Raw genomic sequence first — 16,936 nt, forward strand, 5'->3', positions numbered from 1 at the left:
GACAATGTTACTGGGAGGAAGGAAGATTTGACCTACAGTTCAGCTTAGGTTCAGCAACCTTTACCTGACAATTTCAAAGGTATGTTCAGCAAAGAACTTCTTCAGGGATCAGTCAATGAAACAACACAGTGACAACAAAAAGAAGGTTTAAATGTATTAGAAAAAGGACTAAATAAATGCTACGGCACACTAGACAGAGTTGAATTCAGTTTCAACACAAAAATTGTGATAGGAAATTTAGTCTACATGGAGTTTTACTTGACAGCCAGCAGCCCACTGGTTTTACAAGAGCATGTCAGGATGCTCACCAAAACTATTTGCTTTGTCCTGCCTGAATCCAAAGCTCAACCAAGGCTTCCAAAGAAAAGCTTAAACTAAGCTTTTAGTTTAGTTCAAGTACTCTGTTAAATGAACAAAACAAAACGGACAATTGCAGTTTACAAGATTCTCAGTGAAATCAAGTGTTACAGCTGTTTTTCTTTACCTTGGAGTAAAGCTTAGGTACATTTACACAGAAATAAGACTACCAATATTAGTAAACTGTAATTTTTAAATTAGCTAATCTATGCTAATAAAACACGTTGACTGTTTAAAATGAAAAATGCTATCCCTTAGAAAACTTTTTTTGATGCATGCTTTATAAAACATAGAATTTTAAGGCATAAGGAATTTCTGTTAGCAAGACAAATTGTTAAGTTGGGTTTAGTAATTGTAGAGTTTTGAAATGAATATATCCATTTTAAGACTTTTTTTTTGTGGAACTACCATAATTATTTCAAACACGTAAAAACAAACATAAATGTACACCAACGATACAGTTTTGACCCATGCTAACTTAATTATATTCATCACCTATTAATTCCACCCTCTCCATTCTGTGTTTGCCTGCGGCAACAGACTTGGCAACATGCCCTGAATTTCCTTGGGAATCATTACAGACTAAGTAGGGCCTCCAGTCTGGGAGAAAGCATAGATGGGTTCATCATAGCAGCAGCTTTCTGAAGTATTTGGCTCTAGCTTTGCTCTGGATCAGACTTAAGAGAGAGCCAAGTGAGGACAATACTTGCTTTCAAGATCATCAAACACACGCTCGTGCTTGCATTTGTACAAGTTGAGGGCAGAGCACTCAGTATTTTCCCAGATTAAGTCCCAACAAGTATTTAGGAGGAACTACAGCTAGCATATGAACACACGTAAACCTACTTGGCTGTTCGGACATCAATGGAACCCTTCAGCTTTTCTTCACTGTCATTTTCAAAGTACATCAACCTGGACTGCCTGAGAACAAACCATCGTTTCTTCCAGTTCCTTCTGGAAAGCGTGGATGATCCACCCCCCTTTTTATGAAGCCATCCCTGCTTAAGCGCTTCCTGCTTGGAACGAAACCACAGGAAGGTCTCATCTTTGAGGACACACCAGCGTCGCTTCCATGTGTTTATTAAGCCACCTGGCAAAAGAGACAGATGTAGGTTTATAGGTAGTTAAGACACACCATTATATTATAAATCAGAAGCTGTGACCAAACCAATGCTGGAAGATGCTGACCAACAATGTGCAGTACAACTGAGTCTCTGCTGTAAGCCATGAAACCAAAGACCTCATTTTTACATATCCTTAAGGCCACCATATGGTTGGCAACCTAAAGACCCTGGAACTATAAATTATAATAAATAAATAAATGTAAACAAAACCAATATAATGTATGTAAGCACATACTATATATTTGCTATACACATATACAACAATTATTTAAAATGAATTATTCTGAGGTCTTATTGTATGTGAGAAACAGATCTCCAACACTGTTTTCAGTGCATTTTGATGATAACCTAAGGAAGTTTAATAAGTGTTAAACCCTTTCCTCCCTCCAGTTTTCTTCAATTCTTTTGGCTATTAGGAGGTAGCAATGTTCATCTCAAAACTATAAAAGCTTGAAAAAGCATATTTAAAGTGTGCTTTATGTGCATACCAGTGTGAGCTCAGTCATACCAAAGCGTAGCTATACTGTGTAAACTTCACAAGAGTTTTGCTACGGTAGACAATACAGCTTGAACTATTGTTATGTAGGTACTAAAACCTCAACCAAACCAATCTTCTCCCATCATTTCTTCTTGCTAACTATGTCAGAGGGTAAAAATCCATGCTAATGGTGACTGCATACATTATTTTTCATGCAAATGTACTCATGTGCCTGTTCATCCCTGTTCTTATTGCAAGACATTTATAGTGATTGTTATGATAGAAGAATTCTAGATTATAATTTAGTGTCAATCATTAGAAGGTAAACCCAAGAATCTTAACCAGAGAACTGCTGTGTATATTCTTTCAGTCTCTCATGCCCCTTTGCTATGCATACCCTTCCTTTCAGTCTTTTAGATCCCAAATGAAAGTTGACTGAGGTCAGTAAAACTGGTCTGCAATATAGAATGCTGTCTGTTATAAGGTTTTGGGAGAAGGAAGTGGCTTTCTTCAAAATTTGGTACAATTGGACTTTGTGAGTTATTTTGTTAAGCCTATATTGGATATTCCATTGTTATGAGCTGGCAAATATGTAAAATGAAACAGAGGCAGCCTAAAATTTTTAATGTTTCTTTGCAGAGGGGAAAAACACTGCCAGATGTAAACCACTGCAAGTAACTTAAATTGAGAGCAGCTCTCTCCAAACTTTTGCATCAATCTTTGAAGATTTTGAAAATAGCTTAACCCCACAAGAACTGGAGCGCAAGGTTTAGTAAATGTTTCTGTTTAGCTTGTACATTTAGCAATATCTGATTCATGCAGTACCTTTCATGTACAGAAAGCTGTGAAAGTAGGGCAGGCTGACACAGCTGTAGACTGAATCCCTTCGGTAGGAAAGTTCATCATCTGTATCAAACCTGGAGTCAAAATCTTCTTCACTGTCTTCAAACTAGGAAAGAAAAAGGAATGAAGGTGGAATAATCTCTCAGGAAAGAGTTTAGAGAGAATAGCTTTAGAATTCTTCAACTAAAACGTTTTATGATGTACTGAAAAGACATGATTCCTTGGTGCTTCTTGTCCAGCTCACAAGGGGGAGTACACAGTAGTAAGCTGCAGCTTGTCCTATGTGATTACACAGTAGCCCTAATTTCACATAACAAATTTACAGAACTGCTTTGTAGGTGCTCAGGGAAGTTGTCCCTTTGCAAGAGCATGATGAGGGCGTGCTGTTGTCTTCAATCCCCCTCCATCACCAAAGTGTTGTGGGTAACTGCTTAGAGAAGCCCTGAAAAAGAACCTATTCCACAAGCTGTGGTGATGGCTTTCCTCCATGCCCAGTCATCAGAACTTCTGTTCCATATCTGACACCCACCCACAGCCACGCAACAGGAAGGAGTCTTCAGTGTAGATAGACAAATAGGCAGTTAAAAGCATTTTCCTCTTGGGTAAGAACTGTTGGCTTATCCCAATGGCCATGCTGATCACGTTCTTTGGCTTTCATTACCTCCACTGCCATAGATATTTTAGTGCTAACATTTTCTTTCTAAATAAGTCAGTATTGTTGCCGAAATACTTTTTCACTTTCCCAGTCACACAGTTTCACAGAAGCATTCTGTGAGTGGTGGACGAAATCATATTCTTCCAAAAATATATTTTGGAAGAGTAAACACTACAGTAAATTCAGTAAACAGCACAGAAAAAGAGCTCTTCAATGTCAGCGTCAGCCTTAGTAATTCTACCATTTGCCATCATATGAAATTTACTCTGAAAGTAATTTCAAATACACCTGGCATATCGGGGATTTCTGCAAGCAGTTTATTCACACTGTTCCAACTTGCATGCATAACTGAACCTGTATTTTCTGAAATCAATTACCCACCACACTACCCCATGCCAAATGTGCACACACACAGGTATTTTGCTTATGAATTGCATCCATGCCTGTGCACCGAGCTCCTCACAAAATAGTGCGCAGTTCTGCATTAAAACAGACAGAACCATATCCTTGCATAACCTAGGACTGTAATCATGGCTGGAGCTGCCTCTGACTCTAATGTGCTCACCCCAGTGGCACTGAGATTGCAACAGAAAACTATGTCCATACGCAGTGTAAATAAGTCAAACTATACGATACAGACATATGAACAGCTACAGTGACTGTACAGCTGTACAATGGAAAAAATATCAGAAATCGTAAATCAATTATTAGATAACACAAAGATCGATACTTACAGAAGACTGAGCTCCTTCAGAACTGAATCTGTACGCTCCAGAGCTGTTGTATGTCCCCACTGAGCATCGGTAGTCTGGTGACCACTGGCTACTGTGCGAATTAGAGAAGGTCACGCTGCTACCAGAAGTAATAGCACCATCCTCGTAATCATCTTGGTCATAATCATAGTCTCCATCGGGAGAAATAAGTTCCACAGAGTCTGGGGGTCTACAGGATACGTTTTCGGGCATGCAGTATGTAGACTCACCACTGGAAGAGTTGTGGAGACTGACTGTGTCATGGGCTGGAGGTATAAGCATGGTGTTGCTAGCAGCAGGAATTGTCGGCACCACAGTATCATTCATATACGGATCCTCTTCTGAGGAATCATCACTTGTTCTGATGCCACTGGTCCTTTGATCAGAATGGCCGTGCTCACTTGGATTGGGTGAATCCTTAAATGCATCATCATCAGCTTCAAAGCCCTCATCTACCTCCTCCTCGGGATATGGCTGGCTGAAGTTAAAATTGGGCTTTTCACTGCAGGCATTTCCAGTCTGTTCAGTGAGCTCAGCAGGATACCCACCACCCACAGAGAGTGACCTCTCAATGTTTCGGACACATTCGTCTATCTCAGCAAAGTTCAGAGATTCTAGGAACTCCTGGGCTGCTCGACAAGCTTCGTCCTCGAGCCGCCTGAGTTCCTCATCTCGGAGCTGCTGCAGCCTCTGTAATGAAGCCTCTGTCAAAGACAGCTCCTGCTGCTTCTTCACGCGCTGCAGGTCTTCAATTTCTCTTTCCAGACGCAAGATTTCTTCCACCTGCCTGCTTTCTTTCTGCCTCTCCACCTCTTTCTTCAGCTCTGCCTCCTTCTGGGCTTTCTGAATGGCAGCCAGCTCCTGCTTCTTTCTCTCCTCTTCAGCCTGCGTTCAAAATAAAATAAAATAAAATAGTACCCCCCCAGCACTAGATGTTGTTGCTGTTGTTCTAAAATACTATACTCCCACCATGCTGTTCCTTTAGAAGGACCTTTGTCCCTACATCAGAAAGAAAATGAAAGAAAAAGAGAAATTAAATCATGATTATATTTACTCAGAGATACTTAAAAGCTCAAGTACATGCAGAAAATCTAGTCTTTGCCAAAAATTAAATGAAGCATGAGGTGAAAGAAATTTCCATGCAAACAACTGTATCAAGTTTCCTTTAGCTTTATCTGCCAAATCCTGTAATAAGTTTAGTTTAAATGCCACAGATGCCTTTTATTTTTTTTAATGGTTGGGTTGAGATATTCAAATAAACAGGATGGCTAAAGGCATTAGGAATATCATTTACCTGCTGGGCAAGACGCTCTGCTTCTTGCCTTTGTCTTTCCCTGAAAGTGGGGGAAGAAAAGAAGTTAACAAATCAAGCTCTACATAAGCTCATCAAATGCCTTTGCTAGGGCAATAGCTCAATTTTCAAATCATCTGCCAGATGCAAGAGAGAGCCAAAAATAAGGTCACCGAGGATACGTTTGTGCATATGTAACTACCATGATAGCTACGTGCATCTTCTAGGAAAAGAAGCCAAGACTTATAAAATCACTTGAATTTACCTCCCATCCCAAAAAAGGCTTTTCAAAGCAAAATCTAATGTGGCACAGAGAGAACAAAATCTAACATGGCACAGGGTGTGATGCAAGAGAGCATACTGCACCTTTCTTCTTCCTCTTTTCTCCTTTCTTCCTCTTGTCTCCGCTTCTCCTCTAGTCTTTCCTTATAAACACGTCTAGCAAGCTGGCCTCGCCGCTGCTTCTGAAGGACTATGGCTGCTTTCTTCAGGCAAAGGAACTTTTTCCTACTACAGAATGCTCTGTAGTTCTTCTGTATCACAACCACATAGTAAAGAACTTTTCTATACCGCTTTCTGGAGAGAGGAAAAAAAAGGGGGGGGGGGGTCACAAAATAAAGCACGTTTCTAAGGAAACAAGGGACTAATGAGCAGTCATGAGAGGTCCTGCAATAGTGACCTGCAATAATAAGCCACAATAGTGAAGCAATTTATTATGTCTAGCTCTGTGATGGTTTCCCCATTCTTGTTTACATTCTCTTCCCCATGAGAGGAAAGAGATTCTCTTATTACCATGACAGAGCTGTGTTTTCATTAAGAAAACACACAGTATCAATCTTGGATGTTCTTGTTCCCTTGAGAAGAAGATGCTACCAAGTTCGGCTTGCATATGTGCACACATGTGGAGGAAGAAGACACATAAGTATCCATCCAACATCTCCGAAAAGAAAGATAATGCACAGGAAGCTCTGCCATTAAAAATGGAATACATTTTTTGAGTAACATACTGGTCAGAATATAAGGGCAGGATTAATTCTACACATGAGGAGAAAATACCACATTATGTAAACAAGGTTCCTTAAACTATCCTCAACTGATTTGTAGAAAAAGCAGAGGAATAAACAGATGGGATCAGGAACTCCAACTAATACATAATGCAGGACGCCAAGTAAACAAATGAAACATTAATCAGTTACCTAATGTCATGGTTCTTTAAGAACCAAACTGACTAGTTTTATTTGCCCTCTCTTTTCTCAACATGAAAAAGCAAAGATAAATCTGCATCTCATCTGGTAATTTAATTTGGGGCAGCCCCATTAGGTACCATCCTGCTAGATTTCCTACTATGTATCTCATACCACAATGCCATTACATGGATGGCTGACCTCCAACCTTCCATTCTGTCCTATTCATTACATCAAGATGACTCAAACACCTTTTTGTTTTATTCACGGGTCTGGTAAAGATACCAGATGGTGTTTTCAAAAGCCACTTACAGGATTTGGATGCCAGGTCTCTGTAAAAGGTTAAGAATTGTACCCAAGGTATTTATTTACCTACTTCCTCCCCCATTCATACCAAGGTTCAATTATTGATATTCTCATCAAGTCACTTACCGGGCTGTGTAACCCAAGATGTGTGCTCGGATAATCATCGCTGCCTTGGTGACTTCCACCTCTCTTTGTTTCTCTAACTTGTGTTCCAAGGACTCACGGAGAAAAACCTACAAAAGAAAACTTCTGGCTTAACTTGCTGATAATTTCACATTTAGAGGACAGCCAGGGTGCTGCCAGCATTATTCTGAGCAGCAGGCCTGAGCTTTGTATTTGGAGTCAAACAATACATTTCCTTAATAGAAAACAAAAGAAAAAGAAAAACAAAACAAAACATATTTCTCTTAAAATACCTGCAGATGATCCTCTGACTATGGATTTCAGTAGGAAAGGCCTGAGCACCGTAACAGGCATTTTAATTAGGAGCAGGGATTTTCCAAAAACAATCTAATTACTGGATTCATTGATGGGCTTTCCCACCAAAGAGTAACATGGGCAAAAAGTTGTACGACTTAGTGTGAACTTCTTGATTTTGCAGTACCACAGAATGGCTGAGGTAGGAAGGGATCTCTGGAGGTCACCAGCTCCAATGCCCCTGCTCTAGCAGGGCCACACAGAACAGTTTGTTTGTGGGGCAGAAATACTTTCCCTAGAAATTCAGCTGTTTTACTGTAACATTGAGCTTCCATAACCTCTTATAATCCTCGTTCCTTCAAGTGTTAGCGGTATAAACCTGCAGAAGTACACTGAAGTGAGTGTGGTTCCATATTCAGGTTGACTCAACTGCCTGTTCTTGTCCTTTACGTGTGGAGACATGCTGCGATGGGTATCCGCTGGGGCCAGATATCCATCACAGCCATCCAGCATCCTGCAGACAGACAGCTCCCCAAGCTCTCAGCTGAGCTTCATAAGCAGCTCAGGAAACACCAGCCCATCCCCAGCACAGGATCACTGCAGTTCCTCCAGCAGATACACCACCTCTTCTCTAACTAAAGCCCGGGCAAGAGCTGGAAGTGTACGGAGGCATGGATTCCTCAGTTAAGTGTGATGATAGACTATCTGTGCACATAGATCTGGGAAGAAATTCTGCTAAGCTCTCCTACAGGGTACCACCTGTCCATTCCACAAGCCATCCTCTCTCTGGCAAGGCTGAGAAACCCGAATCATTCACCTGGACTGCTCAGGGCTAATGCACAGGTAACTGTGAGCAGAGGCTAGAAAGGATGAAGGAAAGTTTGTCTCTATGGCATGGGCTCTTAGAGGCAGTGTTAACATACATCATTGAAATGTATTTAGCTAATCCAGCTAATTTTGCCTTAAATGAAATGAACTGCTTCTCCAGCAAAGCAGAGGCATTGGGCATGCGGTTACTTCTTCCATACACCTTGATGTCTGCCCTTTACTGTACACTCAACAAGTGGTGAGCTAACTGCTGCCAGTACTTCTCCTAGGTCTTGTCAGCTTTTACGTGATGAAGGATAAATCTTCTGGTATCACCGATAGTGGCAACAGCCTGGCATTTTGTGGGGTAAGATGTGAGTAGCTGGGATACTTTGCTCAGTGATACTTTGGTTACTTAGGATCAGAGCCAAGCTACACATCAACATGGCGACAAGGAAATTGCATGGACTCTGCTACTACAAGAGAGCTAAAAGCAGGACTACTTCCTTGAAATGTTTTTCTTCTTTCTTGGAAGAAAAAAAAAAAATAAAAGTATGAGCTTTTTGGGTGTTCAAGTGGGAAAAAGGTAGTTTAGGGAGACAAAAGCCCATCATTGATGCAAAAGCAGCAGAAATACTGATGAAAAGCACAGTTCTGAGTTTTGAATGCTGTTAGATTTTGCCATAAATTAACCAACACTAAGAATGTAACAAGTCCCATAGAAAGTCCCAAAGTTCCACTATCTGAGCTGCGCTGGGCAGCTCTTTATATATAAGGTTTTTGCTCATATATTAAATAGGCTGTGACATAAAAAGCCTTTTCTTTTACTCAGTGGGCAATCTTTCCTTTGCTTTGCACGCACTGCCTTTAAAAATGTACTGAAATTCAAATTCAGAAAGGCATTCACCTACTTCCTGAACCAAAATAGACATTAAGCACATATTATGCACAGGCTAATGCATTTTCCTGAGCAGGTGCACTGCAGCTTGAGATGTAAAAAACAAGAAAATTTCACACTGGAGCTGAATCATTGCAATGTTGTTACTACTCCTTTTAAATAACATAGTGCCCCATACTATACTGAGTCTGAAACCAATGCCCCCTTGTTCTCTTCTACAATAAGCTATTTATGAAGACTCTTAAAAATGCACATGCAGCTCTTGGGGGCAATTATCCCAGGCCCCACTAAGGGAGGTTACAACAGAGCCCTGGTTCCTGCTGAGCAATTGGTGAAAACAATTTGAGGTTCTTATAAATGTTATTTTGCTAAGACGTTAAGCTGTGTCCAGGGTCTGTGAATAAAAACTACTAGTATACTACATGTGAAAGAATAAGGGGAACCAACACCTAGCTCTGTGTCTGATCATCATCCCTGTATTATTTGCAAGCCATGGTCTACAAAAATGGCATGAAAAATGACTTCAGTTGCAATCAGAATAGCTCAGATTTGATGTCTCATTTCTGTTTTAACTTTAAAATGATTTAATCAAATTTTCCAATATCATCTCTGAGACACCTTCGGTGTGAAAAGGAACACAAGAAACCCTTCAAAGCTATGCAGTTCTGGGGAGAAGAGTATGAGGAGAAATGGCACTTCACACAGAAATCATTTGAATTTCGTAAAATGTTTTTTCTATTTCATGGTAATGAGAAAACTTTTTCACAATTGCATTTAACAATTGACAGGAAAACTGCAGGAGTAATATATAATTCAGCTAACTTTATTTATTGATCTGTATCCTTTCTCTCAGCTATGGAAGTCCTTGGAAACCTGATAGGAGTTACTCAGAGAAAAAGAAAGCACGCGATCTGCAGAGGCCTGGCAGGGAGGATCCTTGGCAGTGATGACCTGAGATTTGTAATCTACTCTGTAGTCATTTGCACGATGCAATCTTAGTATTTAGGAAATCTTAGATCTTGCAGTGGGGAACCTTCTCCTGAACATGCAATACTTTTACATCATTTGTTAAGTCCAAGAGTACTAATTTGCAAGACAGATGAAAGTTCTGCACATAGCTGTTATCCAAGATCAAGCTTGCAAAATGAGCGTGCAGAAGTGCCTGCACTGTTTTTTTTACTCAAAGTAAAATTCCACTCTTTTAATAAACACCATTTGAAATTCTTTTGGAAGAAAAAAAATGGTGCAAAGTTCAGGTTGTCTGGAAGGGCACATATTGAGGTCTCATGTACCTCTGAAAAACACTCTTAGACTGGGATGGCAAATGCATGTAGAGCTCAACTCTGCCACACCAACGCTGGCTATAATTAATTTCTCTTTGTGATTTCCCCAACTGAGCAGGTGCCAGGCCGGTGGATCTACTGGAATGAACAGAGAACTGCCTTGCAGAACAGAGTACTGCCTCACAGGGTGGGTACTTCTGCAAATGACTAAGTCCAGCAACCACGTTTTCTGCCCTGATCCTCCCCAGTGCTCATGCTCTTGAGCATTGGTGTAAAATCCAAGTGGACTCTTCCTCCATCAGTGAAATCAGCAGTCCGTTTAAGTGCTTCAGACAGCAAATTCCCTAGCACAACTCTGAGTTGTTACTATAGGGGTTTCAAGAGCATCAACAGACATGCTCAGCTTCCTCTAAGCCCAAAGGTAATTAACATTACAAATACACCTCTGTAGCTGTGCAGTCTAAATCCCATCCCCTCAACTTTGTAAAAGCAGAAGCCACTGCAGCAGTCAGATTACTTTACCTTATTTTTTCCAAGCTGCCATTCAGTACTTGTGTTGTCATACAGACGAAGTAGGACAGCACATTTCTCATTTAAATCTTCAGGCAGAGTTAAGTTTCTCATGAGGACTTTATACCTGGCAATCAAAAAGTATTTATTACTTTATTTAAGAGAAAAGTTCTATTTTTACATTTTCTAATATTAGATTTTCACTTTATTCTCCATCATGACTCACATTTGAAGTGCACAAGTCATTGTGTTTACCTTTTATAAAAGTCTTGAAAGGGCCTTCGGACTGGGAAGCCAGCCCTCCGAATCCTGACGGTCTCCAGCATTCCAGAATAACGCAGCTGGTTAAGCACCACAGTCTGATCAAACTGGTCTGGCATCTAAAACAAGCAAGTTCAAAATAAGGATTTTAATAGCAATAGTTAGAGATGTCAGGGGAAATAAACGCAGGGAAAAATATATGAATGTAACACGTACAAAGGCTAAAAACTGGCTACACAATGTCTTAAGCACAGTAACGGCTCAGAACATATGAAAATATATCTGAAAATAAAAGGGTAAATTCATAATATAATTTCCAAAGATAAAACATTTACATCCCTATAATCCAATCAGCCATCTCTTTCCATTTCTCATATGAAACTAACCAATACAATGCAGGACAAAATGACGGTAAAAACCACAGACCAGCTGACAGTGCAAAGCTCAATTATTTTGTTTCTTTAGCAACTGAACTTACAGTCCCTATAGACAATTCCAAATATTGAAGATACACTATTATAGTGCTGTGATAGTTTTAGGAAAAAAAAGCAAAACAAAATCAGAAAAGATTTAGTTTTTAATGTAGTGACACTTCATCTACTGTTGACAGTAACATCTCAAGTCTTAAACATGTTGTATGTCAAGGAGTTTCTATTCTGAACATCAGAGATGTTTTCATCTGTAAATATAAAAAAAAAACTTCTCCAAGTTTCTGTTAGTTTGCATGCCATTTAGAATCATTTTTTTCATTTAGAAAATATATAAACCTAGCCACCCCATCATGAAAACCTGTGAGTACTGGTCAGTTGTGTTTCTGCTCCTAGGAGTCCTCCCGTTTCATCTCTGAAGCCTCCAAGTCACCTGTGCTTCTACTAGGTCTTGAGGTAAGCCAGTGTCAGCCAATGCCAAACAAAGCTACACAGGGCAGTGCTAATCACCACCCAGCAAAATGCTGACAGTCCTGGCACTGAAATAACACCACATGTAAATACACTCTCTAATTCACCAGCTGGAAGTCCACTTAAACACACCAGTTTACCCTACCGCAGTCATTTGCAGAATTAGAGTGCAGCCTTTGGTATTTTGCAAGTGAAAGTCTGGAAGGCAGGATCTCATAGCTATACTTACTGGTTTATATAAAAACTGAAGTAGCTCACACTCAGCCTAAGTTCTTCAGCTGACAGAAATGAGAGCAAGACCAAGCCCCGAGCAACCGTAACTCAGAGGACTCTCCTGTCATTTATAAAGTTGCTTTAATCGTGCTTCTTGTTCAATTTGGCAAATAAATGACTCCCCCAAATTTGAACTTATCAGAAGTAATTTCATGAAAGAACAGACTCAAAAGTTAATTAAAAACAGCTGTCTACACTTTTTTCATCTGTTAATGAATAAAACAAAATACTCTGTGCTAGTGATGATAACTCATTTGCTAGCTTCAAAAAATATTGATACGTTAGCTTCTAAACCTCTCCTTTAAAAGGCAGAATGTCTAAAATAAATTACAATTCTTCCTTTCATTAGTTTCTTCTCTGGAGCAGCAAGAGGCGACTTCTCTGTATGTGCAGCAGCCCTTCTGCACAGAGCTGCCACAGAGCCACGAGGGCGAACACTTCCTCAGCCCTCACCATTCCACCCACCCCAAAATTTTTTGACCCCTTCATTTGATTCAGGGACTGAAATTCATATGGAAAAATACTACAGCCTGACCCCTCCCCCACAGTCAATAGCACCAAACTAAAAATGAAAACAATTTGTGTTTTGCTTTATTTATTTATTTTTTTTTTCCTTCAAGTGGCTGGTCCCAGTGGTGAGCCCTGCCCTGGTTGGGGTTATCAGTGCTGAGTGGCTGCAGGACCTGATCTGGCCTCAGCAGGTGGATGGGGACTATAGAGAAATTCAGCCACCAACAGCTGCTGCTGCCCACTGAGACAGGCACATGGCATCCCAGAGAGGCTCAGGAGCTGCATCCACTGCACCACAGTGGCTGCTGTTGGGTTCAGGGTTCTGTCACAGAACCATAGAATATCCCGAGTTGGAAGGGACCCCCAAGGATCATCGAGTCCAACTCCTGGCACCGCACAGCTCTACCCAAAAGTTTATACCACATGACTACATGTAAGTGCACAGTGCAAACACTTCCTAAACTCTGACAGGCTTGGTGCAGTGACTGCTTCCCTGGGGAGCCCATTCGAGTGCGTAACCACCCTGTCGGTGAAGAGCCTCTTCCTGATATCCAGCCTGAACCTCCCCTGTCACAGCTTGACACCATTCCCTCAGGTCCTATCACTGGTCACTAAAGAGAACAGATTGACTCCTGCCCCTCCACTCCCCCTCGTGAGGAAGTTGTAGGCCATGATGAGGTCCTTCTACCCCTACACATGTTGGCTTAAAGTGCAGCATTTCCCGCCAGACTTGTGGTCAGGACAGCATGTTCAGATGTGAGAATGGGAGCGGATACAGTAAAGCCCGGCAGCGACACTGTGGATGGACAGATGGACATCTCTCCCTCCCTGAAGGAGGGCCTCCTGCTCAGAGCCAGCTGGCTGCTCAACTACCTAATCCTTTTAACACCAGCCCCAGGCACTTAACAAGTCAGAAGTCAGCCACAAGGCTGGTTTGAATGATCATTACTCATTACTTTTTTTTTTTTTTTTAAGAATAAAAAACCTTTTCATTTCCATCCATGTTTTGATTCACAAGGGAAGAAACATTTTCAAGACTTTTTTTTCCTGCAACTACAGAAGTTAGAAACAGCCTTGTTTTGTCACCAACAGCTGAGATTGTCAGTGTCACCCAACTTCAGAAGCTTGGATTTTTAAGCCAAAACTCAACAAACTTCAAGAGATGTTAATGTGGTATCAGCAAAGCAACACAAAGACCAGTGCAATTTTTTTACATCAGTGAATTTCCTTCACTTTCCATTACTAACTATTTTTAATTACTCCAAGACACATGAGACTGTTAAATTGGAGGGTCAAATCCTACCCTGGTTTATCACTGGAATTACACCAGTAACAAATCTGGCTGCTCTGAGTAACCCTGGGGGCAGTGGTAAGAGATTTGATGGACTCTATCCTACCCTTCTCAATATGAAGAACCAGAAGGCACAGAGCTCCCATCACCTGGGGGTTTTTTAACTGGGCCATCCCAGAAACTCTTCAGACCTGAGCAACAAGGAGAGCTGCAGCCAGGCAGGGAGGGAGCCAAAACCCAAAACGATTAAATGCATCCATGGTTTCCCATGTCTTATGAAAACAACCAGAAGAAATAAGAAATGCAGTCCTGTGCACCATATCTCAGCATTCAGCACCTTATGACTTGGTGATACATTTCACATCGGGTAGTTTTCCATTGTAGACACAGGGGGTTTCAGCCTCAGTCACATAAATGCTTACAGGCAGGGATAACCTTAAGCACAACTTCCAGTCAGCAGGGCTCCTCGCACTTACGAATCAATTGCAGAAGCATTTACTGAAGCAGGGCACAAGGACTATACACATGCCACTGCAGACAACTTCTAAGATGGAGAACAATGACCACCTCCACTTGAACTACGCTCAACAGCCACAGCAGTGATAAGTGTAGAACAGCATAAAATATCCATGCAAAGGATATTTCACCTATCTTTGGGGAGACATTACAGTAGCCTTTCAGTACCTAAAGGGGGCCTGCAGGACAGCTGGGGAGGGACTCTTTGTCAGGGAGCGTAGCAGCAAGGAATAATTAATGGTTTTGAACTGAAAAAGGGTATGTTTAGATTGGATATTAGAAAGAATTTAGGAGGATATTCTTCACTCAGAGGTGGTAAGGCACTACAAAAGGTTGCCCAGAGAAGCTGCAGATGTCCCATCCCTGGAAATATTCAAGGCCATGTCTGGTGGGAGGTGTCCCTGCCCATGGGAGGAACACAAACATTTCACTTTTACTACTAAACCCCTCCAAAACCCCTCCAACGCACAAAATTGCCAGACAAAGGCTCTGGACTCACATGGGTCACAGCCACATTCAGGTACTGAGCAACATCTACGTGGAATTTCTTACACTTTGATAGCTACAAGTCAGGACTATTCTACTTGATAAAGGTGTTTGGGGTTTTTCTTTTTTTTTTTTTTTTTCCTTCTTTTTTTTTTTTTTCAGTGCACTCTTTCACAGTACAACTTGTAATGCATCATTTCCAGAATTCAAAAGTTTCCCCTGAGTTTGGGCCAGACAGCACTAATGCCAAGGCTTTAATGTGACCTGGAGTCTGTGCTGGCAAGACTGTGGCTCCTTAAACTGCTAAATGATTGCTCTGATATGCTGTGAGCCTCCTAAAGGGCAAAGCTTCTGCCTAAAATCACAATTAAAAGAAGCCATTAGGATAGACATCTAACACCTACGCATAATTTTCACTATAAAATCGTTCCTTAGATTACAGTCTGACTGAGGTTGGGAAGAACAACATCCCTCTTCCCTGGACAGCACCACAATGGAGGCCCCAAGCAAATACCACACACACAAAACTTTTGTGTTGTTGTTCTGCAGATCATTTGCTCCATTCAGACAATGAGGATAATTGACTTTCACCAGTCAGACATCCTTTTTCATCCCAGAACTACTAGCTGCCTCAGAAAAGCACAGCCACAATAATGACAGATTACATACAGTCTCACAGATTTTATTTAGGCAGGAGGAACTTCACAGAGAGATGAGGAGGGAAAAAAAAATACCAGTGCCTTGCTTATAGATCGTGCTGTGACAATTTGAGTAGGATGATATGTACAGAGATGGAAAAGATGAACAACAGACACAAGGATATGAAAAAGTAACTTTTTGTTTAAAAAATGGTAACTTTTCTCACTGTCATAGTTCTTTAAATCTATTCTTCTTCACTCCTAGAACAAAGTCTTGGCAATTTAACTCTGGAAAAAAGTAGCATGAATTAAAAAGAGGTCAGTCTTCCCCTGCCTTGTAGTGGGTTTTTGCATCCCAAGGTGCACTGGTATCTTTCCCCCCCCCCCGCCCCGAAATAAAATAACCCCTGCTTGCACAGGGGACTTACTAAACCAGATCTTTCTGAAACAGTTTCCCCATGGGCCACTGATCTCCATCAGCAACTCCTTGAGTCAAAACTAATGCCAGGCTTTTCTCCTAGACAGATTTGAAACGTGAATAAAATAACTTGTAATACCTAGTCTAGCTGAACTGATAGGAAAATCTCTGCATTCCCGTTGGTTGTCTTTATTAAACCACGTGACACTCAGTGATTCTTATCCACGCACACTACTTGGCAGCCTCTACTCATGCCAAGGATTCAGTCCAACAAACTGAAAGAAGTGAAAAGGAAATGGCTGCAGTCTCAATAGGAGAATACATTGCAAAGATAGGATATGGGCAGGGTCTAGGGCACTCTTGCTGTCATTCAAGGGCCCTGAACTGCAGTGCCGTCCACATTGGTCACTGTCCTACCATGAACAAACCATCTTACCTCTCTACCCCTGTTCCTCCAGCCACCCACTGTTCAGTCCTTGCACCGCCAACTCTGATAGTGTCTGCTCCTTCACTAGGGTTTCAACCCCAGAACTGCTACACTTAGAGCAGAAAGAGCACGAAAATCTGCATGTCCTCTCCAAAGAAGCAAAGCATCGATTCCACATATCTAAGACCATGCAGAGAAAGATTAAGAAAATAAACCCTCTATGGTCTTGTCAAGTATGCAACGAAATGTAGCTAGAAGAGATTTGGGTCAAAAAAAGCAGCAAGTTTGATGCTGGCTTTGTTTTTGAAGATG

General features: G+C 41.1%; 1 protein-coding gene across 2 annotated transcripts in view; it reads right to left on the reverse strand.

Moving 5' to 3' along the window:
- Positions 1 to 16,936, reverse strand: part of MYO10 (myosin X) — a 162,753-nt gene that overhangs the window by 21,353 nt on the left and 124,464 nt on the right. For both annotated transcript variants that reach the window (XM_084510863.1, XM_084510864.1), the window contains exons 20-27: positions 11,161 to 11,285; positions 10,918 to 11,032; positions 7,117 to 7,223; positions 5,867 to 6,076; positions 5,504 to 5,543; positions 4,192 to 5,094; positions 2,785 to 2,908; positions 1,204 to 1,447 (exon numbers count right to left, since the gene is read on the reverse strand). In XM_084510863.1, the coding sequence (XP_084366989.1) occupies positions 1,204 to 1,447; positions 2,785 to 2,908; positions 4,192 to 5,094; positions 5,504 to 5,543; positions 5,867 to 6,076; positions 7,117 to 7,223; positions 10,918 to 11,032; positions 11,161 to 11,285 (1,868 nt within the window). The remainder of the gene's footprint in view (positions 1 to 1,203; positions 1,448 to 2,784; positions 2,909 to 4,191; positions 5,095 to 5,503; positions 5,544 to 5,866; positions 6,077 to 7,116; positions 7,224 to 10,917; positions 11,033 to 11,160; positions 11,286 to 16,936) is intronic.

Source organism: Aythya ferina, assembly GCF_964211825.1.
Source record: "Aythya ferina genome assembly, chromosome: 2".
In the NCBI taxonomy this organism is placed as follows: domain Eukaryota; kingdom Metazoa; phylum Chordata; class Aves; order Anseriformes; family Anatidae; genus Aythya; species Aythya ferina.